The sequence below is a fragment of the Schistocerca serialis genome, chromosome 1 (genome assembly GCF_023864345.2).
Source record: "Schistocerca serialis cubense isolate TAMUIC-IGC-003099 chromosome 1, iqSchSeri2.2, whole genome shotgun sequence".
NCBI lineage: Eukaryota > Metazoa > Arthropoda > Insecta > Orthoptera > Acrididae > Schistocerca > Schistocerca serialis.
In genome coordinates, this window is record NC_064638.1 from 1,117,251,114 (window position 1) to 1,117,278,061 (window position 26,948).

Below are 26,948 nucleotides of genomic sequence, written 5' to 3' on the forward strand. Positions count from 1 at the left end.
AAAACATTTGGCCCCACTGCTTGCACACATTGTTCATGGTAGACGTTGTAATTGCTTCTCCACCAGTACCCTTCATACCTTATTCTTAAAAGTGCGCATGCCACAAAGGCAGCTGATTGGTGTCAATTCCCAGATAATCCAACACCATCGTCTCAGTTGCTATAGTATGAATGATGGCCAGTTATCTGTGGTTTGAGTGAACCTGTCCGTGATAAATTTCTTCAGATCTGAATGGCGCTTGTAGCCAGAGCGAGTTTAATAGCCAAGTGCACAAGCAGCTGCTTGGGGCACCCACCTGAGAGGCCAGAGACACAGTTTGTGTACAGGCTGTATCATAATTAGTAACAAAAATTAACACTGCTGAAAATATACAATAATGGAAGTAAAACTGTTGGCAGAAAAAATGGTCTGCAAATGATTCATCAGCTAGACTGCTCCCCCCACCTCATCCATCGAGGAGACTGCTAAGGGGCCTAATTTTTTCTGCCTCATGCACAGGTCACCAGTTAATCTTCCAATGATAGGTGCAATCCTGCACACTGCGCCCAAGCACTCCTCCTCAAGAACTCACCGTAAATTCTAGTTCTCATATGCCCAGCTACGTTACACAAACAAACTAGTCATCCAAAAAACCTGTACACTGTCTGCATAATTTGTTACATAATTTTACACTTTACTGATTTTTCTGAGAAGTTTGCTTTGGCCATCTTCATCACAAAGCAGCTGCCGGAATAAAGATCAGACAACACGGCATTGTGCTGTTGCATGGAGATGTTATATTCAATGATAAATTTCTCCAGATTACAAAGGCACATGTAGGCAGGACCTTTGTCAATGTCATCAATGTTCCACTATTGGTCAGACACTTCCTTCAAGAGTGACTACATGGTTTTAAATTTATCCTGAGAATTAGCTATTCTATTCACATATCACATGATTTTTGTCTTCCTAATAACAATTTTAAGCACTTTACAACACTGTCTGTAATGGGTTATTGCAGCTCAGTAATGACTAATTGTAACATTTTGACAAACTCCCACTTTGTTCTAAATGATATCTTTAGCCCATCAAGTCAGCCACCCATGATGCATCTTAATTCTAATAACATGTTTAAAATGTTCTAAGGGAAAGCAACTTTCAAAGAGCATGAGAAATGTGTTAAAGAAAGCATTACATTTATTGTCTATGTTATTAGCACTATAAACATCATGCCACTCTTGCTCTTCAATGAGATTTCAAAAACTCCAAATTACACTACACCGCAGTAGAAGTGTAATTAGAAGAGATTTACCTAACAGATACTGCACATAAGAAACTTAGTTCCTTCTTAAATAACTTCTAGCTGTAAGTAAATCCAGTTTTTCTTCAAAATATGCAGAACCTATTTGAACAAAGCCTATTTCACTGAGAAGGAAGAACACTATTTAATTCTCATGACCAGCTGTATCCAGAAATAAAATTATGTTATTTACAAAAGTAAATCTAATCATTAAAACAAGTAAATATCTTCCCCCTTCCCAAAAAAAAAGAAAAAATCCAAGAGTAAAACAGAATTAAAACTGGACATTAATAACTGACCCATAAACCAACCTCACCCAATCTGCAATGTAATAAATTTGTCATGAAAGATGAAAATTTTTCCCATTATGGGACACAATCACAGATTTCCTATTTTTCCCTTGAGCAGCTTCCTTAGGCAGGCTGAGCACACCTCCAGATCTAGCTCAAACTTTCATTGTCACTGATGTTTCCACCTACAATTTACAAACAGTACTAGCAGTTCTCTCTCTGGATGAGCTCCCATATCACTTTTCACCAAATTCAGGTCATTTTTAAAATAATATACAAAAACTCTGGACAAATGAGCAGAAATCAACCACACATTGATGAGAGGTTAACAGTAGCATTGCACGTACAAGGGTCACTCAGTAAGTAATGACCCATATTTTTATTCTCAGAGCATATTTATTGTTAAGAGTCAGAATTTTTCTACACAGTCTCCATCACGCTCCATGGCTGTACACCAACATTGTGGAAGACCATGTATTCCCTGCTGATAAAAGCTCTTTCCAGCACAGAGTGGTGCACCCAGATTTTGTCTCCCGTTACAATCCATGACAGAAAGGCCTCTCTGTCAGTCTCAAAATGCTCCAACAATTCAGTTGAAATGGCCTTTCTTTGAATCTTGTGGTCCACTGTGAGCATTCATGGAACCAATCGTGAGTATCTCTTTGGATATTCGAGAATGTCAATCATTGCAGGCACATTTCCAATGCTGACCGACAACTACAGAGCCAATTTTTGAGTTGTGATGCGCTGGTCAGAATGGATAATGGCATCCGCACGATTCAGCATGTCTGGAGCAGCGGCTGTGACAGGACATCCCATCACGAGTGGCTGGTCGTGGAGCTCTGTTTCTTCATTTCCTGAGGCTGAAACTTCGCCCAACTGTACTCCTATCAACTGCAGCATCCCCGTACACTGCACACAAGCGTTTATGGATGTTCACCATGGTTTCTTTTCCTGCATACAATAATTCAACAGCAGCATGTTGCTTGTAACATGAGTCATATGTAGACACCATTTTGATGCTGTACTATGGCTCTGGCATCTGCCAGAATGCTTCTAAACTTCACAGGCGCACAGAACAAATATCAAATGTGAAGCACCAAGAAAGATGTTTGTCTATGTATACTACAGGCTTTTAAAAAAAATATGGGGCATTACTTATTGAACAAACCTAGACAATTTGGATGTAAATATAAACAATAATTTCACACATATTATATGGAAGATGATGGCACAGACACATTGTTACTGTCACTTGTGTAGTACTGTTTAGTCTGTGTATTTGCTCTAGAAGTTTATTTTCATTAAGTATCAAATTGCATAAGCCCATACAAGGGAGGCTAACAAATGTGGCTATTATCACTGTCAGAGCTTTTACTGTTTTTAATTTAAATCATTAATTACCTCCATTTGTTCACAAAGCTTAATTACAGAAAATGCTTTTTCAATTGATGCATTAGAACTGAAATAGCTAGTGAAAATTCAACCAAACTTCTAATAAGTTTTAGACAAACTCATTCTTGTGAAAATGAGTACAAATTTCCTGCCTTTTTCACTAACATTAATATTTGATTTTATATTCCAATCTAGCAGTTTACCTTCATGATATTAACATACTAAACAGCACGTGACAAACAGTTTTCTGTCATCTCAGTGAAGTTCATGACACTATATTTTATTAAACTATATATTTTTGAACGCTAATCCAGCTGATGATTTTTCTTGAAGTGGGCCACTTCATTGGCTGAAAAGGTTCCAAAAATGGTTCACATCATTCACTGGTATATCCATAGAGCAGATATCATAAAAGCTGTGGTGATACTATTAAACTAATCAAGTGTCACTTGCCCTCACTTTCCAACATGTTAAACTGCTGTCAAAAATATTTCAAAGTTTCTGGCTTCTAATTCTGGTATAACAAAATTATTTTGTCTGCAACTTCAATTACAGTTACAATTTCTTTTTCAGTGACCAGAATATTGTTCAAGAAATCGATTAATCGACTTGAAAAGAACTGAAAGATGATGAAGGAAAAAAATTGTTCAGGGTGATTGGGCACTTGTCAAGGGACAGGAAATAGGATTTTAATGCTTGGAAGAGATATGTAGTTACTCTTTCAACAGCTGATAGGGGAGATAACCACCTACTTTTACTACGACCTAAATCTTTCTTATACTCCACTTCAGCAAACTCACAGGCTGATTTTCGTTTTTCAACTCATACAGAGTAAATATGGAAAGGACAGGTTTTACCAATTATGAGCTGTATATCAATGAGTAAGCTGTCTGTGCCAATTTGGACAGTATTCTGCACTATATGAGGGCATCCCACATGTACTACATTATTTTCACTCTCTTCTTCCAATTTAAAACTCTGATTTTTTTGCATCTTTCCTTTTCTTTTGCCAGATTGCAGTGTTACAAACTTTTTCTTAAGAATGAAATTTTACAATACATATAAAGCACACGAACACAAAAACCCTGCACTTAACACCAAAGGTCACCAACTCCAACACTCACATTAAGATATCTGGCTTGTAAACCTGAAGGAACCACCTTCATACCCATGTGGCAGGGAGAATCTATCACCACTGACATAGACTACGTTTCTTTCAAATCCATCATTTGTTCCATAGCAAAGGGTGATATCATGTTAATGAAAGGTGATTTGGTTTTCATGTATGACCACAAGAACTTCTTCAACACTGATTTAATTATTGCACAAGTGTGCATTCTTGCACTACAAATTGCTAATCCATATCTGAACCTACCTTCACTAATAAGTAGTTATCCAGTTTTGATCTTGAAGAGTTTACCTGAAGCACAGCTTTATCTCTGTTGATTTCATATGAGTTACTATGTTGGTGTCCTCTGTATCCAATGGTAAATTTCGCACAACAAACAAACAGGAATTCTTGCTGTTTGTTGCTGTTTAGTTTCCACTTCTTTTTTTCCATTATTAACACAGGTAACGTTAAGATAAAGTCAGTCAAACTCACTGCTGAAAGCACTTGAAACATTAAACTGTGACACAATAGAACAACACACTGAAGTTGAATATTAATGTAGCCAGGTCCTAACTGGGACCCTACAACCACCAACATTTTCCCCACATCCTGCTGGTTGCCTAGGGACTGTGCCACAGGCGTTTCATTATCCAAGGCACCAGTTTACCGCTATGCTGCATGTGCACTTTAATAATGGTGCAGTGATCATGAAACTATTAACTTCATCCAGGATCATGTGGCTACACACATCTGTGCATGCATCATTCATAGTGGCACTGTGATCACAGTCACGCAATTATGCACCTGTCAGTCCATCTGCCTTTACGAGCAACACCAAGGCCACCAGCAGGCAGACAGTTCTTCCACTCTGGGCATTTATATTGGCCTCTTGCGGCCCACCAGTCAGAGCCTCATCATCTGTCTTACCCATACATCAGTATCGTTGTGTCCTTTGTGGCCACCAGTGATCACGCCGTTACTCCCATCAGTCACTGATGCCTACCAATGTCATCACTCGCTCATCGCGGGGCCCTGCTGGTTGAGTGCCGCATCCTAGATGCCATCCATCCTTGCTGACAGTGCCATCACTGCACGGCAACATCACCCTTGCTGGAGACCACCAGCAGACAGACAGTTCTCCCATTCTGGGCAATTACACTGGCCACTTGCGGTCCAACAGTCAGAATCTAACCATCTGTCTTGTCAGCCTGTCTGTATTGCCCTGTCCTTTGCCATCACCACTGGTCATGCCATTTCTTCCCTCAGTCACTGACGCTTGCCAAAATCATCACTCCATTGGCAGCATTGCATCCCCGGGGACCTCCTGCTCAAGCACCATATCCCTGCTGCTGCCAATGCCTGTTGACCACAATCCTCTTGCCACTCTGTCAATCACCAAGCACCTGCTGCACCCTGTTGGGCATCACCAAGCACCAGCTGTATCCTAGCCACAGCACCAAGCTGGATCCAGACCACATCCGGAAGAGCTTTCTATATTTTAATACCATCCGTCTTCTTGTTGTTATGCTTGTGCAATAAACCCTTGCAGATGTCACTGGGAACCACTGTTTAATTCCTGTGTCCTTGCCACCATGCAAGGACACAAACAAAGCATGATGCCAAAGATTTCAGAACTTCAAAATTGATGTTTAAAGACAGGTGATTAGTTTAGAAACACAAAAAGACATGCTACATACCACGAAAATCCAGGACATTCCACAGACTCAAAAGAGGATTTGCGGACATTCTGTTGAATTTTGTTAAAAATTGAGACAGATCTGGAAAAATCTGTATGAATGGGAACCCTACCCATACAATATGTGGAAATGCCACCACTGGAGGTATGGAGTCAGTGGAGGACCCTGATTTACCCTCCACAAGGAGTACATAGTTACTGAGTATCAACAAATATATATTTCTTTGCACTGCATAACAACTGACACACATTCCTTGTGGTAGAACAAACCATGGTATTCTGCTGACTTTGCCGTCCTCTCCTCTCCCTCTCATGATATTGTTCCCATGTACACTGTGGAAGAACTTCTGATACCGCGGTACTGTTCAGAATCTGTAAGTGGAAACAATGGTGACAATGGTAGTTTATGTCAAGCCTAGAGGCATGCTCATATGGCCCAGTTGTTCTGGTTTGTATCTTCATCTGGCACAAAATTTTGTTAGACATAACATATTCAGGTGGAGATATACTGATTTAACTGGTCATCAAATTTTATGGAACTTTTTCACAGTGCAGCATTTAAATAACTCCAACAGACCTGACATGTACCAATAAAATATACAATTTTCATGAACTCAGTGTCAAATTGATGCTCTGAGTCAATCTACACGGCACAGAATATAAATTATTCATCACTGAACATTTTATATACACTACTTTCAGCTTGAGAAAAAGTTACCGTATGTTTGAACTGCTACTGAAAATGGGTCACACAATAAGAAAAATGTCAGAACCAATGTACAAACCAGTGGACAGATTAAATATCCTCTGAAAGTCTGTTGTGTACTTTGATTACATTAATTTGGCAGTGGTTGGGATGAGGTGGCTGGAACTAAACAATGTTCATCGGACATATCACATGATAAGGATTTCACATGTCTAAGAGCAAGTGGATAAGGAGGTATAATGAGAGATACCATTGGCCTTCACAAGCATGTTAAGAATTATGTGCCTACAGATTTTTCAAATATGTTCTCTTATATGATACGATGTGCCACACAGATCCATTATACATCAAAAGAATGCATTTGCACATGGAGATACATATTCACTTACTGATGCTATTCTATTATTCTGGAGACTAAGTACATGAAAATTGCTGATGAATTTTGTTCCTTCCAGTTCACTTATTGATGTTATGAAATTGTTATCTGCATCAAGTTCACGTATTCCTTCATAAGTAGGATCAGTGCTCAGTGCAGCTAAAGATGTAATCTGCAATAGAGAAAAACAATGTACACCCTCTGCCAGGCAGTTAATTGCAAACTGCAAATTAATCATCTAGATGCAGATGAAAGATAACATGTATTTCCAGCCAATATAGCCTGGTCAGCATAATTACATTAGAATCATACACATAATCTTCTACGACAGTATGTTCCAATCATTAAAATATATTACAAACTCATGACTTAAATAGTACAGAATTAAGGCAGCAGAAAATGCTATACAAGGAAAACTGTCAGTACATATGCAATATCTTCAACATAAAATGTCAGAGATAAATTGCAAAACAGGAAACTCAAGTTGCTGAAGTTAATATTAATATTTCCAAAACAGGTGACAGTATTTATCGTCAAAATTTAGACCATGTCCACAGAATATATGCTATTATGGGAAAAATGGAATTCCACCATGGCATGGAAATGTAATGTTATTACCACATACATAACAAAAAAAACTCTCAGTACAAAAACAAGTTACATAAAATTGAACAGTTGAAATCACAAGAGCTAAAAGTAGCATTTCACACCAAAAAAAAAAAAAAAATCACAAGGATTGAAAGTAGTGTTGTGTACAGTATGTACTGATGGGTCAAGATTGCAAAGATTTCGCAGTGGCCTTTGAATAGCTCACTAGCCTGCAACAGGAGGTGGTGGGTGGGAGAGTGTATAGGTCACATCCTGCTCTTGGTTTAACCACAGTTAATGAACTACAAGATGCGCTCCTGGGAGTAGAAGTGACATTGTGCTAGAGCAGAATACTGAGTGGATGTAATGAACATCAAGATGTCATTTTGGAGGTGAGGATAAGTGTTAAAGTATTATATCTGTTATCTCACAGCAGGATCAGACGTAGTCACACCCCGTCAATGTATGTGGTAGAGTTGTTCAAATTGTTAGTGAGATGGGGAAAACTGATTGGTAGCTGATTGTGCAGTGAATTTGTTACTGTCAGTGGACAATATGGTGTAGTAATTATACTTTTGGAGAAAGAGAGGGGGGGGGGGGTGTAGACTGTAGAAAGAGGAGAATGGGAGATGTAGAAGCTACTAAAAGAGAGAAGCACATGAATATAAGCCTGTCTGTCTTAATCGCAAAAAATAACCTCTACTTAACTTGCATTCATAAGTTTGTAGGTTCCTTACAAATGGCTCTAGTCCATTATCCAATGGGGAAGATCTGTATTTCCACCAATAAAAGTGCAAAAAAGAAACGTAAACAATGTAAGTTCATTTAAGTGCAACAAATGGAACAGTAGAGAAACTTTGAAAGGGCAGAGAATGGCTTTTTATAGAACCTGGCACCAACTCACCAGTAAAGAAGGCTATAATGTAATAGGCATCTGTAACCCAAAACACATCTATTGTGTCAGTAATGGAATAGTAATAAGGATTACGAAAAAGAAATATTAGTTTGAAAGAAAACACAATAAACAATAATATTACCACAGGTAAAAATACTTCAGGATAACTACAATAACCAATGTAAGTCAAGAAAGAGTATTTGATTATTCAATAAAAGAAACTTGTAGCAAAAACAGTCTAATTTAAACCATACAATCTTAATAAGAACAATGTTACCTGTTACTTACATTGTTGTTAGAAACATTCAGATAATATGTATTCTGTGGTAAGTTTGGAGGTAGGCTAGTTAAATTGCTACTGGAGCAATCAGCCATCACACTGAATGATGGTTCTCTTCCGATGAACATAGTCCTTGCAGCATCACATTTGCATACTGGTGGACATGTCTGCTCCGCCTATTGGGAAAAGAAAAATCATAATATTTATTTATGTTATTCTTGAAGTTTTCCTGACAAGATACAATATTTCATCAAGTTTCATGTGTACATCTGGGACATCATTATTCCCTCTTCCAATCAATCATCAGTTTCACCACATAACATTAAAAAACAACTTCTTCTGTTCTCATATCTACTAGTTCGATAGAGGGATGGGGGCTATAGGACATCTTGTGCACAATATATCAATCCATAAGAAGTTATACTTACCGATATTGAGCTGTCATCGTCCTTTGTAGATTCTGAATGTTGTTAGAACTTTGACTGACAGGAGACAAGTACTGTCTGATACTGACACTTACCAAGGTAAACTGGTACGCCCAAAGCTTGTGTCAAATATCTCTTCTTGAAAACAGTAATGACATTGGCATTTTTATATAATTCAGAATACTTTTTAGCTCCAGCAACGCTTACATAAAATTTAATAGGTAATTTGGCCTTTCCCCTATTAAGAGACTGTATAATTTTGTTCATAGCTGTAGCTCAGCAGTTGCAGAATACTTCAACGAAGATAATAAGTCATGTGTCAGCTGCACAAGAAAACCTTTATTTGGTTCACTTTACCAGTTTCTTAAGTTTAAACTGTCATCTTCAGAAGTGAAACAGGCTCAAGTCATTGTAGGCCAACAGAAAAATAACAATCGGGCACTAGTGTCCTACAAGGGATTCGCAAAAAATAATACATAAAGCAAGTGTTTTAAAAGCAAATGTACAAAAATTGAACAGGAAATATGAAACAGATTTTTTTTAAAACAGATGTAAAGTAGTTAAGCTTAAGAGCCACAACATACCTTTCCTACAGGGTCAATAAAACAGAGTACCATCTCTGAAAATGTATGACACGCGTGACGAGTGGCAAACAGTTAACTTTCAAATTTCATTTTGTACATAGCACATGCGAGAAAAGTCAGCCACCAAACTGATGACATGAAGAGCACTGAACACACCTATGTACAAAGTGGGAGCTCTAGCGTACATACAAACCTGATTCTGCAACAGGTAATGTGCAAATACACATTAAATCTTATAAAACCACTTAAAATGATTAACAGAAGACAGTAAACCATGGACCAAGTGTTAAGCAGACAGACACATAAAAATAACATCATTACTACGTGAAGGGAGAAAAAAAGGAAGGTATACTGTTTAAATGTTATCATCATTTTATGGTGGCAACATCGGCTACTGGAACAGCAGTAATACATTGCACTGTTTAATATCTTGGAGATGAGGCCAGCCGCTGGATGCGCATTAGCAGGAAACACAAGTGAGTGAGCTGCAGTCCAGCTTCGATAGCAGGAAGTGGATAACACCAAGTTGAGGACGTGCGAGGGGTCCCAGCAAGTGTTTACAAGCTGCTTTACTGTGTGCAAACATTCCTGTAGCATGTCTAGGTGCTAAGTAAAACTTGGTGCATGGAAACTAAAAACCTTGGTTGGCATCTAAAAAGTCAGCAAGTGACAGTTACACATTAAAAATAAGTAGTAGTTCATGGTTATACAGAGGAGACATTGTCAGATTGTAAAAAATCTATGTTATATAAATGTGTTAGTACATGTTGGATAGAAAAGATACAATAAAATTACTTTAAAACCTGTGAGCAAGTCAGCATCAAATGAGTAGTCAGATAAAACAAGAGCTGGACATGATGTAGATCAAAGTAAATCATTTAACAGAGAAGCTATACAATCAAAAAATAATCTGTCTTTCAGTGTGATTTGTACCATTAATTTTTTACATTCTAGACAATGTCTTCTCGGTATAACCACGAACTAATACTTATTTTTAATGTGTAACTGTCACATGCTGACTTTTTAAATGTCTACCAAGGTTTATTATTTCCCAAATACCAAGTTTGGCTTAGCATCTAGATACGTTACAGGCACGTTTCCATACAGAAAATCAACTTGTAAACATGCGCTGGGGCCTCTCGCACAGCTTCGACTCGGCAGCATCCACTTCTTACTATCGAAGCTCGACTGTAGCTCACTCACTTGTCTTTCTTGCTAACATATGTAAAGCGGCCAGCCTCATCTGCAGGAACTTAATGTATCACTGCTGTTCTCGTGGCCCATGGCGCTACTATAAAATGATGATAAAATTTGAACAGCTTACCTCCCTTTGTTTATACCTTTACATAGTAATGATGTGATTTTTAAATGTCTGCTTATTTAACACTTGGCCCATGGTTTACTGTCTTCTGTTAATCATTTTAAGTGGTTTTATAAGGATTAATGCATACTTGCTCTTTACCTGCTGCAGAATTTATGACAAATTGTGTGTACAACAGAGCTCCCACTTTGTATATAGGTGTGTTCAATCCCCTACATGTCATCACTCTGGTGGTTGACTTCTCTAACATGTACTATGTACAATGTGAAAATTGACAGTTAACTGTTTGCCACTCATCGCACGTATAATATATTTTTAGAAATGTCACTCTGTTTTAATTGGCTCAGTCACAAAGGTATGTTGTAGCTCTTAAGCTTAACTATTTTACATTTATTTTAATGAACCTGTTTTACTTCTGCTGCTGGAACTTTGTGCATTTGTTTTTAACACAATTACTATATGAAACTTCCTGGCAGATTAAAACTGTGTGCCGGACCGAGACTCGAACTTGGGACCTCTGAGTCTCGGTCCGGCACACAGTTTTAATCTGCCAGGAAGTTTCATATCAGCGCACACTCCGCTGTAGAGTGAAAATTTCACTCTACAATTGCTATATGGTTTACCAATGATTTGAGTCTATTTCACTTGTGTAGATGACACAAGAAGAATATGGAATCCATCCACTTTGATTTGTTTTCATTTTTCAATCATCCAATTCTGACTGACATTTTAAAACCCATTTATATTTCGAGTCATGAAATTTTGGTAAACGTTGCTTCAGTTCATGCAGTCTTTGCCTTTTTGGTTCACAGCTGCCCGACAAAAGTGTTTTGTTGCAAACCGTGCAAATGGCTATAGATAAATCAGTGGTACTTTTATTAAAGTATGTCCAAATTGGATTCTTCTCTCTCTGTTGTGACATTTTATAACCAAAAAAATTAAAGTAAATTACAGAATAAGTAAACTGAACTAGATGTAACTACCACAAAAAATTCCACATCATATTAAAAACGTTACAACGCTGCTTATCTACTAGTAGGTAAAATATTCTTTACGTGTACTACAAAACCGCCAAGTATATGCTACAAAATGCTATAGCCTGGACATGACTAATGGCATATCACACCATAATACAAAATACAGACAAACTAATAATTTGTTTGCTTCCACAAGTAGCCTTTAAAACACCTTTCTTGGGACCGTTAGTTTCATACAGCCATCTTCATTTCCATTTTTGCAATCGACAAACAACTTGATATATCTTCTGTTTGTCATTCCTAATTACTAGTGTACATAAGTTACAGTCAGTAAATCAACTTCAAAGAGTGCTGCGGAATCTAGTTCAAAAAATAACATCACAGTTGTGACTAAAAGTGGAATTGTTGTCGAAAAGTTATGCAAACTGAACCGGAACCACATGACCATGTTGTCTAAATTCACCTTGATTATTAAAGGAAAAAACCCCTTGCTTTCGAAGAAACTCATTAATAAAACCTTTCTATGTAAGAATAACATGACAACCCATTCTATTAAGTACAATACCAAGTCAAATTGTTACTAACTCAGTATAAGATTACCACTATCAGATACGATTACATTATATTGTGATTAACAACAAGTCACTCACACTTTTTACACATGAGGAAAGACTCTCCTAACAGTTAAATGGCACCTCACTATTAGAAGTCAAGCACTATTGTTGACTGAATCCATTCCGAACGTGACCTAACTTCATCTGTGAGTTCACAAAAACTGGTTTAGAATGAGCTGAAGATCTGGCTGATTTATGGCCAAAACCAATATTTTTGGTTGAAAGTGAAATTTTGATCAGTCCTTACAAAATACATTTCAGTTGTTCTTGTCTAACTGATAGTAACCTTTTAGCAATTCCTTGTGACAATGAGAAATTGCCTCCTGCGTAAGCCATAATCAGATGGCTGAAGATGCTGTTCTCTTTTTAATAACCAGGTAGTGACCCTAAAAGCTGTCTATTCTTAACCTATTACAATTTTTCTGCGAACTAAAATAATTTTGAAAATGTTGTTATCTCTCACTTCTCTTCACTGCTACTTCAACCTCTCAATATTATCACATTTTGAGATTAACTCAAGATTCCTGAGTCACTATATGCAGTTTGTTTCTTTACATCACACCATAAGATTATTTTTATGCACAAAGGCCCACTACACACTTTCTCTGTGCATTCATACTTTTCTGTGGTTCAGAATTTATTTCTTCAAACATATTTATTTCATCTTAGGTCTTTTTTTTATTTTTTATTTTCTTATTACAATATACTATATTAATTTGACAGCATATTATTTCTCCAATAGGTTCATCACCCTTCTATGTTCCCAATACTGGATTCGTTGTCTTCATGAATTCTGAAAGACATTCATAAAAATTTTCTTTGTATCATCATGGGTGTCTCCACATATTCTTTCAGAAGCAATTTTGAATTCCAGTCATATTCATCTCCCCTTGTCCTCATATCAAGTGAGTCCCTCTCATCCTGGCATATGAGTTACTTGGCCCTCATTCCCAACCTTCCAAGCCTTATCTCCCTTCCTCTCTGATGAAAGAACTAATGGTTCCAAAACCTTGGAAAAGATTTTTGTTATTTTTACTGTGTCTACTGCCAACATTGCAATTTTGACTCTTGAAAGTAAGAATTGACCAGCCATGCTGTCTTCTACATCTACCTCTACATCAACATCTACAGTCTGCGAATCACTGTTGGGTGCATGGCAGAGAATATGTTCCATTGTGCCACTTATTAAGGTTTCTTCCCATTCCATTTCCATAAGAAGTGGGAAGAATGACTGTTTGAATGCCTCTGTGCAAGCTGTAATTATTCTAATTTTGCCCTTACGATATCTATTTGAGTGACACTTAGGAGATTGTAGTATATTCCTAGAGCCATCATTTAAAGCCAGTTCTTGAAATTCTGTCAGTAAACTTTCTTGGGATAGTTCACATCCATCTTCATGAGTATGCCAGTTCAGTTTCTTCAGTGATTCTGTAACACTTTCCCACAGGTCAAACAAACATGTCACCATCTGTGCTGCCCTTCTCTGTATGCATGCAGTATCCTCTGACAGTCCTATTTGGTATGGATTCCACACAATTGAACAATATGCTAGAATGGGTCACACAAGTGATTTGTCAGCAATCTCTTTTTAGACTGACTGCACTTCCCCAATATTCTAACAATAAACTGAAGTCTACTCACAACTGAGCCTACGTGATCATCCCATTTCATGTCCTTACAAAGTGTTACATCCAGGTTTTGTACCAGTTGGCCAACTCACTGATATTACACTCATAGGACACTACATTTTTTTCATTTTGTGAAGTACAAAATTTTACATTTTTGGACATTTAAAGCAAGCTGCTAATCTGTACAGCACTTTGAAATCTTATCAAAATGTGACTGAATATTAATGCAGCTTCTTTCAGACAGTACTTCATTACACATAACTGCATTATCTGCAAAAAGTCTGCGGATACTATTAATATTTTCTTCAAGGTCATTAATATACAAAGTGAACAGCAAGGGTCCCACCACACTTCCTTGAGGCATACCCGAAGTTGCTACTACACCTAACGATGAATCTCCATCCAAGATAACATTCTGCACCCTCCCTACCAAAAAGCCCTCAATCCAGTCACAAATTTCACTCAAAACCCCATATGATCATACATTTGAAAATAAGCATACTTGTGGTACTGAGTCAAATGCTTTTCATGAATCACGAGATATTGCATATACGTGACTGCCTTGATCCAAAGCTTTCAGTATGTCATGTGACAAAAGTACAATTTGGGTTTCACATGATCAATGTTTACATAATCCATGCTGGTTGGCATGGAGGAGGTCATTATGTTCAAGATACCTTATTATGTTTGAGCTCAGAATATATTCTAAGATTCCACTACGAATCAGTGTCAAGTATACCGGATGGTATTTTTGTGGGTCACTTCTACTACCATTCTTGTAGATGGGTGTGACCTGTGCTTTCTTCCAACTACTGGGCACAGTTTTTTGTTCGAGGGATCTACAACAGATTATAGTTAGAAGAGGGTCTAGTTCAGCTGCACGTTCAGTATAGAATCTGATAGGGATTCAATCATGCCCGGGAGCTTTATTCAATTTTAACAATTTCAGCTGTTTCTCAACATCACTGACATTAATACTGATTTCACTCACCCCTTCAGTGGTATGAAGATTAAATTGGGGCAATTCTCCTGGGTTTTCGTTAGTAAAGGAATACTTGAAAACAGAGTTAAGCATTTCAGATTTTGCTTGGTTACCCTCAATTTCAGTTACTGTCTCATTTGCTAGGGACTGGACATTATCTTTGGTGCCACTCAGTTCCTTTACATATGACTAGAATTTCTTTCGGTTTTGTAAAAGATCATTTGACAAAATTCTGCTAAGGTAGTCATTGAAGACTTCATGTATCATTCCCTTGTAAAAGTGTTTCATTCAGCATCTCTCTATCTATAGTCCTACAATTTATTTTTCACTTCTTTAGAAGTTTCTTTACAGTGGTTGTATAGCATGGAGGGTTCCTCTCATTATGAACTGTTCTACCGGGTTCATATCTATCCAGCACAAGGTCAACCATTCTTTTAAACAGGCAATAGTTCCTTCACATGCTCCTGCCCTGCGCTGAAAGTTTCGACTTCTCACTGAGATATGACACAACTGACTTCTTATCTAGTTTACTGAGCATATACATCTTTTGTCTTGTTTTAGTTGTCCTTTGTAGTTTAGTAATCACTGTTGCTACAACCGCATCATGGTCACTGATACTAGTTTCGACATGGACATCCTCAAAGGGGTCTATTTGTTGCCATTATATACAATATATTTCCATCATGCGTGGAATACTGAACTATCTGTTCTAGATAGTTTTCATGAGCAGCATTTAGTAATGTTTCACAGGATGTTTTATCATGCCCACCACTAATAAAACTGTTATTTTCCCAAAGGATTGTTGGATGATTAATGTTCCACCAACAATTACAGTTTGATTGGGGAACTTCCATACACGCTAACTGAAGTGTCCTTGTAATTTTATATTTTTTTGTAGTGGAGTAGTGGAGGGAGGGGGGGGGGAGAGAGAGAGGGGTGAGAGAGAGAGAGAGAGAGAGAGAGAGAGAGAGACTTACCTTGATAGATTCTTCCAGTGCTTTCAGTGAATATTTATCAGTTGAATTAAACCAGTGGAATGTCTTATTTGCTAAACAGTATGTGTCATTAGGATTTCTGAAGTCAACAGGATCACTCCGATTTGGAGCCAGCAGGCTCTTCACGTCTGTGCACCACAATTTGAAATTTCCTGAAATAAAAAGTAAAACAATTAGTGAAGTTGTTTCAGAGCTGCACATAGAAACTTCTAGCGTCTATGATCAAATATTGTTTTTTCATGTACCATTACAGTTTCCTGTTGTTTCATTAAGGTTATAACTGTTTTTAGTTACCAGACACATACTACTTACCTGAGATATCTAATGTAAGGTTCCTGATGGACATGAGGCTTTTTGGTAAGCTTGAAAGATTATTCCTCGATAGATCTAATATTTTGACCTGATTCAATGACGCAAATGTGTTGTCATCTATTTCAGAAATAGAATTGCCTGAGAAGTTTAGACATACAGTCGTGTTGTGCAGCTCACCACTGATACGCTTCAGTTTCCCACCAGTGATGCTTAGGACGTCAAAATTAAATATTTTTGTTATGCTTACATCCACTGTATCATAACTAGCATTATATACATATAGAGAACGAATATTTGCATTTTTGGCTGTTAAAAAGAGAAAAAAAATTAGTTACAAAGAGCAGGTGAATACTGCTGTAGCTGTATAATGTAATCCAGTACCAATGAAAGAAAACATGAAGAAAAATAAAATGGAATACATATATTATAAATTTAGACTTACGGGCTATTTGTGCAACAGCTTCCTTCAGGTGGAAATCACTGTCTAGGTGGCAACAGAGCAAAGTAGTGTAGTTAGTCAATGCGCAGCAGTTCTCCACACACAGGGTGGTGTTCACGTGCAAGCAACTCTCCACTTCAGTGCCTGCTGCATTCCACAGAGCTGGTAGGAACATCAGCAGCAGGCAGCATAGCGGCAGTCTAGCAACTGGCACACCACCCTGCATCTGAAATTGCACAAAATTTTATGTACAATGTGGCAAAAATTTTAAAAAAAGACTATGATATGTAACAAGATAATGTTCTGCAGTGACACAGAAAAAGTAAATTGCATGTTGACTCATCAAATAAGTAACAGTATGTAAAAGTCTACGAGATAGTGGTGGTTTCTATTGAAATATTTGAAATATGAACTACAAATTTATGTTAGTACCCTGCGAACAGAGATTACAATTTAATCAATGACAATAGCTTACAACATAAACCGACACTAAAATGCATTTCAAAAACAGTAAATGCTATTCAAGCGTAAGTATTCATCCATGCATCCCAACACATGATAACGTACACAGTAAATATGCAACATGCTTTCATAAACCACTAATTAAAATGCTGTGAACACACGTTCCAGAAACATGGAAGAAAATTCGTCATTTTATTGTTACTCAATTGGTACAATGTGATATGAAACCAAGTCTTTTTTTTTTTTTTTAGTCACTTTCACAGTCATGAAATGAACTTTCTGTCTCAAACTACAACTGTGTAATTTACCACAGCAAAATCACCATTAACATTTTAAATTCCCTCTTTTATGGAGCATAACCACCCCCCATGAACCATGGACCTTGCCGTTGGTGGGGAGGCTTGCGTGCCTCAACAATACAGATAGCCGTACCGTAGGTGCAACCACAACGGAGGGGTATCTGTTGAGAGGCCAGACAAACATGTGGTTCCTGAAGAGGGGCAGCAGCCTTTTCAGTAGTTGCAGGGGCAACAGTCTGGATGATTGACTGATCTGGCCTTGTAACATTAACCAAAACAGCCTTGCTGTTGTGGTACTGCGAACGGCTGAAAGCAAGGGGAAACTACAGTCGTAATTTTTCCTGAGGGCATGCAGCTTTACTGTATGGTTAAATGATGATGGCGTCCTCTTGGGTAAAATATTCCGGAGGTAAAATAGTCCCCCATTCGGATCTCCGGGCGGGGACTACTCAAGAGGACATCGTTATCAGGAGAAAGAAAACTGGCATTCTACGGATCGGAGCGTGGAATGTCAGATCCCTTAATCAGGCAGGTAGGTTAGAAAATTTAAAAAGGGAAATAGATAGGTTAAAGTTAGATATAGTGGGAGTTAGTGAAGTTCGGTGGCAGGAGGAACAAGACTTCTGGTCAGGTGAAAACAGGGTTACAAATACAAAATCAAATAGGGGTAATGCAGGAGTAGGTTTAATAATGAATAAAAAAAAAATAGGAGTGTGGGTAAGCTACTAGAAACAGCATAGTGAACATATTATAGTGGCCAAGATAGACACGAAGCCCACGCCTACTACAGTGGTACAAGTTTATATGCCAACTAGCTCTGCAGATGACGAAGAAATTGAAGAAATGTATGATGAGATAAAAGAAATTATTCAGATAGTGGAGGGAGACGAAAATTTAATAGTCATGGGAGACTAGAATTCGACAGTAGGAAAAGGGAGAGAAGCAAACATAGTAGGTGAATATGGATTGGGGCTAAGAAATGAAAGAGGAAGCCGTCTGTTAGAATTTTGCACAGAGCATAACTTAATCATAGCTAACACTTGGTTCAAGAATCATAAAAGAAGGTTGTATACATGGAAGAATCCTGGAGATACTAAAAGGTATCAGACAGATTATATAATGGTAAGACAGAGATTTAGGAACCAGGTTTTAAATTGTAGGGCATTTCCAGGGGCAGATGTGGACTCTGACCACAATCTATTGGTTATGAACTGTAGATTAAAACTGAAGAAACTGCAAAAAGGTGGGAATTTAAGGTGATGGGACCTGGATAAACTGACTAAACCAGAGGTTGTACAGAGTTTCAGGGAGAGCATAAAGGAACAATTGACAGGAATGGGGGAAAGAAATACAGTAGAAGACGAATGGGTAGCTCTGAGGGATGAAGTAGTGAAGGCAGCAGAGAATCAAGTACGTAAAATGACGAGGGCTAGTAGAAATCCTTGGATAACAGAAGAAATATTGAATTTAATTGATGAAAGTAGAAAATATAAAAATGCAGTAAATGAAGCAGGCAAAAAGGAATACAAACGTCTCGAAAATGAGATCGACAGGAAGTGCAAAAAGGCTAAGCAGGCATGGCTAGAGGACAAATGTAAGGATGCGGAGGCTTATCTCACTAGGGGTAAGATAGATACAGCCTACAGGAAAATTAGAGAGACCTTTGGAAAAAAGAGAGCCACTTGTATGAATATCAAGACCTCGGATGGAAACCCAGTTCTAAGCAAATAGGGGAAAGCAGAAAGGTGGAAGGAGTATATAGAGGGTCTATACAAGGGTGATGCACTTGCGGACAATATTATGGAAATGGAATAGGATGTAGATGAAGATGAAATGGAAGATACGACACTGCGTGAAGAGTTTGACAGAGCACTGAAAGACCTGAGTCGAAACAAGGCCCCGGGAGTAGACAACATTCCATTAGAACTACTGATGGCCTTGGGAGAGCCAGTCCTGACAAAATTCTTCCATCTGGTGAGCAATATGTACGAGACAGGCGAAATACCCTCAGACTTCAAGAAGAATATAATAATTCCAATCCCAAAGAAAGCAGGTGTTGACAGATGTGAAAATTACCGAACTATCAGTTTAATAAGTCACAGCTGCAAAATGCTAACACGAATTATTTACAGGCGAATGGAAAAACTGATAGAAGCCGACCTCGGGGAAGATCACTTCAGATTCCGTAGAAATCTTGGAACACGTAGGCAATACTGACCTTAAGACTTATCTTAGAAGAAAGATTAAGGAAAGGCAAACCTACGTTTCTAGCATTTGTAGACTTGGAGAAAGCTTTTGACAATGTTGACAGGAATACTCTCTTTCAAATTCTAAAGGTGGCAGGGGTAAAATACAGGGAGCGAAAGGCTATTTACAATTTGTACAGAAACCAGATGGCAGTTATAAGAGTCGAGGGGCATGAAAGGGAAGCAGTTGGTGGGATGGGAGTGAGACAGGGTTGTAGCCTTTCCCCGATGTTATTCAATCTGTATATTGAGCAAGCAGTAAAGGAAACAAAAGAAAAATTTGGAGTAGGTATTAAAATCCAGGGAGAAGAAATAAAAACTTTGAGGTTTGCCGATGACATTGTAATTCTGTCAGAGACAGCAAAGGACTTGGAAGAACAATTGAATGGAATGGACAGTGTCTTGAAAGGAAGATATAAGACGAACATCAACCAAAGCAAAACAAGGCTAATGGAATGTAGTCGAGTTAAGTCGGGTGATGCTGAGGGAATTAGATTAGGAAATGAGACACTTAAAGTGGTAAAGGAGTTTTGCTATTTGGGGAGCAAAATAACTGATGATGGCCGAAGTAGAGAGGATATAAAATGTAGACTGGCAATGGCAAGGAAAGCGTTTCTGAAGAAGAGAGATTTGTTAACATCGAGTATAGATTTAAGTGTCAGGAAGTCATTTCTGAAAGTATTTGTATGTAGTGTAGCCATGTATGGAAGTGAAACATGGACAGTAAATATTTTGGACAAGAAGAGAATAGAAGCTTTTGAAATGTGGTGCTACAGAAGAATGTTGAAGATTAGGTGGGTAGATCACGTAACTAATGAGGAGGTATTGAATAGGATTGGGGAGAAGAGAAGTTTGTGGCACAACTTGACTAGAAGAAGGGATCGGCTGGTAGGACATGTCCTGAGGCATCAAGGGATCACAAATTTGGCATTGGAGGGCAGCGTGAAGGGTAAAAGTCGTAGAGGGAGACCCAAGAGATGAATATACTAAGCAGATTCTGAAGGATGTAGGTTGCAGTAGGTACTGGGAGATGAAGGAGCTAGGACAGGATAGATTAGCATGGAGAGCTGCATCAAACCAGTCTCAGGACTGAAGACCACAACAACAACAACAACAACAACAATGGAGCATAGACACATTAACAATTTAAAAATGCTAAGAATCTACAGACTGAACTGAATAGTTGTTGACAGCCTCCATGTCATATTACAGCCTGTCGCATTTTTATTTTTCTCAATTTTTGCAAGACCATCAGAGGAAAAAGTACTTGGTCACATAATCACAACATTATATATTCCTAGTGACCTGCTCTGGCTTTCCATGGGAAGCACTAAATATTTATGGCCAGACAACTCGTAAATAATACACACAAACCTTTCTGGTGAATGTGTGTATCTAAAAGTGAAAACCGTATCCTAAATCTTAAAAGTCATTCTGGTGGGACCTTCATTTGTAAAATGTATAGAAGAAAAAATATACACAGATATATATATTCTGCTAAAAAATAATTTTGTTTGGCCCAGTGACCTGGTACTGAGCATTTCAATCAGATGACATTTCTGCAACTAGCATGTTCCTAACCTATCTCAGTTATCCAACCAGGGAAACGGGATCTACAGTTTAACATGGAATCCAAACCAAATTTATTTTCTGGTGAATCACCACATCACTGTGAGGAAAATGTTAGATTATAAAGCAGGCTGAAAAAATTGCGGTTCGACCGGGATTTAATAGTGTGATCTTCGCGGTTCAAGGCACGCACTTGATCGCTAGAACTCATGGTCTGAGACAGTTTCCAGTCATATTTTGCTGTTCCCTGGAGTTGCGGCAGCTGTTTATTTTACTGATTTTCTAACCAGATACTGCCTTCCTCTATAGCTGACCAGCTAATGTTGTTGTTGTGGTCTTCAGTCCTGAGACTGGTTTGATGCAGCTCTCCATGCTACTCTATCCTGTGCAAGCACCTTCATCTCCCAGTACCTACTGCAGCCCACATCCTTCTGAATCTGCTTAGTGTATTCATCTCTTGGTCTCCCTCTACGATTTTTACCCTCCACGCTGCCCTCCAATACTAAATTGGTGATCCCTCGATGTCTCAGAACATGTCCTACCAACCGATCCCTTCTTCTAGTCAAGTTGTGCCACAAGCTCCTCTTCTCCCTAATTCTATTCAATACCTCCTCAATAGTTATGTGATCTACCCATCTAATCTTCTTCAGCATTCTTCTGTAGCACCACATTTCGAAAGCTTCTATTCTCTTCTTGTCTAAACTATTTATCGCCCATGTTTCACTTCCATACATGGCTACACTCCATACAAATACTTTCAGAAACGACTTCCTGACACTTAAATCTACACTCGATGTTAACAAATTTTTCTTCTTCAGAAACGCTTTCCTTGCCATTGCCAGTCTACATTTTATATCCTCTCTACTTCGACCATCATCAGTTATTTTGCTCCCCAAATAGCAAAACTCCTTCACTACTTTAAGTGTCTCATTTCCTAATCTAATTCCCTCAGCATCACCCGACTTAATTCGACTACACTCCATTATCCTCGTTTTGCTTTTGCTCCCATCATTTCCACGAGATGTCACTGCAAATGCCAATTAAACATGGAAAAGATAATAAAACATATATGTCACATTTCTTATTATTTAATGGTAATAAACTGAGGTGACAGAAGTCATGGGGTGACGAAATGCACATATAAAGAAGGTGGTGGTATCGCGTGCACAAGGTATAAAAGGGCAAATCACTGGTGGAGCTGTCATTTGTACTCAGGTGATTCATGTGAACAGATTTCTGATGCGATTAAGGCCACACAACAGGAATTAACAGGCTTTTGACTGTGGAAGAGTTGTTGGAGCTACATGCATGAGACATTCCATTTTGGAAATCATTAGGGAATTCAATATTCAAAGATCCACAGTGTCGAGAGTGTCCCGAAAATAGCAAATTTCCCGGCATTTCCTCTCATCACAGATAATGCAGTGCCCTACAGCCTTCACTTAGCTGAGAGCTGCAGCTTTTGCGTAGAGTTGTCATTGCTAACAGACAAGCAACGATGCATGAAATAATCACAGAAATCAATGTGGGACATATGACAGATGTATCCATTAGAAGAGTGTGGTGAAATTTGATATTAGTGGGCTACAGCAGCAGACAATTGATACGAGTGCCTTTACTAACACCACGGCATCACCTGCAGTGCCTCTAGTGGGCTCCTGACCATTTTGATTGTACACTAGATGGCTGGAAAACTGTGGCCTTGTCAAATGAGTCTTGAATTCAGTTGGTAAGAGTTGATGATACGGTTCAAGTGTGGCACACACTCCACATGTCAACAAGACAGTGTGCAAGCTGGTGGTGCCTCCATAATAGTGTGGGCTGTGTTTACATGGAAAGGACTGGGTCCTCTAGTCCAACTGAACCGATCATTGACTGGAAATGGTTGTGTTCAGCTACTTGGGAGACCATTTGCAGCCATTCAAGGACTTTATGTTCCCGAACAACAATGGAAGTTTTATGGATGACAGTGCACCACATCACTGCGCCTGTCTGCACACCATCACTATTGGTGCTCTCTCTCTCTCTCTCTCTCTCTCTCTCTCTCTCTCTCTCTCTCTCTCTTACATTTTAACATTCCCTAGTCTACATCTCTCTCCTGCCTGAAAAAGGATGTAATAGTTCCTAAAGCTAGGATAGGATCATGTACTTTTACTTGCATATTGATGGTATAGACTTTGTCATCAAACACCAGCTTCAAATGTTTGACGGCTAAAGCTTTGCTCAAGTCACTTTTTGGAATGCAAGCAAAGCCTTAGAATGTGTAGGGCACATACCTCTTCTGGAGAAAAAGGACTTCTATGGCATTAGAGATAAAGACTTGAACTTATCTGTAGAGCAGTAAGCAAGTTGTCTGTGTTGACAAAGAAATGTCCGGTGAAGAACAAGTTAATGTAGGTGTGGCAGCTTTGTTATTGTTCTTAGTAATTATTAATGACTTGATTCCATTTATTAAATCCAACACAGGACTGTATGCAGATGAAATAACTTTTATTCAGAGTAGTAACATCAGTAGCCTTAAATCGTGTGACACAAAAACAATTGCTCAAGCATCCTATCCATTTAAAGCGAAAAGATTTTCCTCAAATGAGAACAAAGTGCAGCAGATGGCTTTTATCTAAAAGACGAGCCTCAGTCAGATGATACAAGTTAAGTTTCCAGGGGTATATTTAGATGATAAACTGTCTTCGGGCAACATGTCCATTACATCAATGGTAAGTTGTCTACAGTAATGTGTTACGGCAGCTTATGGATTGTGTACCTGAAATGTACACTTAAGACAAAAAAATCATTTGTTTGTCTGAACATGTACATCACATCTACCAATTTCCATCCCATTTAGATAATCCTTTCATGGTGCATAGTTTTTTGACTTAAAGAGTCTATGATAGAATGTCTTATTTATCACCACATGGTATTATTTTATGGGGGAACTCTAGTTGTGTGCATGAGATCTTAATGCTGCTAAAGAGAGCTATTATGGTAGTTTCTGGTTACTCATATAAGACACACTGAAAACCTTTGTTTCGTGAACAAGGAATCTTGAATGTAATAAATGTATACACACTGTGTTTTAATTTATACAAAGAAGAAATTACCAGGAGCAAAACGCTAAGAGAATATACATTGTTACAGAATATGAACTCCTATGGCACAAATTATTCACAGACTGTACAGGATTTACCAGAACAACCATTCAAACAAACACTGCATGACTGGTTAGTTAATCCACCCATTCTACAATATAAAGGAATCCATAAATTTTTAATGTAATACCATAATGTTGATAACTCTCCTGTTGTTTCTTTTAAATCATCAGTTGTTTTGTGTTATGTATTCTAAACTGACAAAAGTGGTGGGGTTCCTCCTAATATCGTGTTGGACCTCCTTTTGCCAGCTTAGTGCACCAACTTGAAATGGAATGGACTCAACAAGACACTGGGAGTCCCCTGCACAAATGTTGAACCACACTGCCTCTACAGCCATCCACAATTGTGAATGTGTTGCCAGAGCAGGATTTTGTGCAAGCAGTGACCTATCAATTACGTCCCATTAATGTTTGATGGAATTCATGCCAGGTGACCTGGGAGGACAAATCATTCACTCAAACTGTCCAGAATGTTTTGCAAAGCAATCCTGTTAATTCCCGTAGTGCAGCCATAATCACATTGGAAACCTTTTCACATAAATCACCCGAGTACAAATGACAGCTCCGTCAATGCACTGCCCTTTTATACCTTGTGTACGTGATAATACTGCCAAAATCCACGGCTTTTGTCATGTCAATATATGTGGCACTGTCTGTTGTTCCAATGGCCTAATGACGATAACATGATTATTTTTATTATTATTGCTTGCTGAAGGTGAGTACTGGTCTGAAATTCTGCCTCATACTTTAATGGTTTTTCTGGATTGAATTTTTCATCCTGTACAAAAAAGAAGTAAGACAATATAATATCCATATAACTTCTGCCACTGCTTACAGTATACTGACAAGGCAGGTACAAGTAGCTGTCAGGACATTATGTTTATGTGAAAGACATACGGACCGTATAGTCACTCTCATTCATATTTTCTGTTGTATCTCTGTATCAATTTAGCAAACTGTGGGATGACTGACTGATCAAGGAAAATGCTGACTACCTCCCTCTCCCTTGCCCAGCTGAAATAGTATTTCACATCTAAAACAACTCAAGTGTCAAAATGTATTTATTTACACATCATATTCCACAAACCCTATAATGAAGGAAAGACTTCAGAGATGTGCAGCAAGCCAAGAGATGCATTAAACCATCATAGGTTACTTCTGCAATGTGCTACTACTCAATTACAACTATCACTAATCTACTTTAAGTGTTAATTATGAGAAAAAGAGTTCCACATCACATTTTTGAAATGCACTATACATCATGATATCATGTTCCTTGGATGAAATGCAGCTACTGCTCTTTCTCAGTTGTTGTTTTTATCTACTACTACATATGAAGCATTTATGTACCTGTTCTGATATTAGAGATTGCTATCATCTCTCTCTACATGGGAAATGTTATAAACTGTTTCATGCGAACGTTAGTGTTAGCCATAATTCACATCCTTCAGTTCAAATATTCAGAAACATTATAGTTCACTTTTGAATATCTAATTATTTCCAATTTTCTTCCCCCATGTCAGCCAGCAATCTATTAGAAACTTTTGTATCTGAATATGAAACTTCATTCTGATCCCTAGATGGTAACGGAAAATCAATATGAAAATTATATTTATTCCTATTATTGCAGCTTTTAATTTCACTATCTGTTCTAAACTAACTCTTGTTATGCAGTTCAATTAGGATTGGGGAGTAAAGAGAATCACCACACAAGTGTAAAAACCCCAAAATTGCTTATGAAGATCCTGCAGGAGGTTCATTCCTTGACTCAGAAGCTAAACACAACTAAATCAAAAAATGAACAAAAGATTACTGAAAGAGGAAAACTGTTGACAGGAAAATTCTTAAATCTGGTCATAACAATTAATTTAAATAAAATTTGTTTCAAAATCAAGCAACGATTTGGGAGAAATTTTATGGCACAATATCAAAGCAGCGTATGTTAACACACTCTTAAGTTTCCTGATCAGGTAAAAAAGACAAGAACCTGGATAGTCACGTTTGATTTATTTCCTTATATAGCTTTGTTTCAAACACAATTAAAGTATTGTAAAATAAAATTAACTTTTTGTCATTTTTCTGACAAAGGTGCGGCGGGTGGAAAAACAATAATAAGTAATTCGCGCTCAACAATGAGGCCATGAATTGAAGAATGGCAGTGAAACGGATACTGAAGAATCCGTTCCAGTATTCGTCTGACGAGACTTACTTCCACAACGCAAAATATACACCAGGCCTTGGTTAGTGTTTACACCTTGCTGCCAGCATGTCACCAGTTCCTAACACAATCACAATACCAGCAGCGGCAAAAAAAACTGTAATAATACCGTA

General features: G+C 38.1%; 1 protein-coding gene across 1 annotated transcript in view; it reads right to left on the reverse strand.

Moving 5' to 3' along the window:
• Positions 1-26,948, reverse strand: part of LOC126416709 (protein halfway) — a 96,842-nt gene that overhangs the window by 40,890 nt on the left and 29,004 nt on the right. The window contains exons 2-6 of the mRNA XM_050084524.1: positions 16,897-17,119; positions 16,455-16,760; positions 16,125-16,294; positions 8,625-8,792; positions 6,867-7,025 (exon numbers count right to left, since the gene is read on the reverse strand). Coding sequence (XP_049940481.1) covers positions 6,867-7,025; positions 8,625-8,792; positions 16,125-16,294; positions 16,455-16,760; positions 16,897-17,119 — 1,026 coding nt within the window. The remainder of the gene's footprint in view (positions 1-6,866; positions 7,026-8,624; positions 8,793-16,124; positions 16,295-16,454; positions 16,761-16,896; positions 17,120-26,948) is intronic.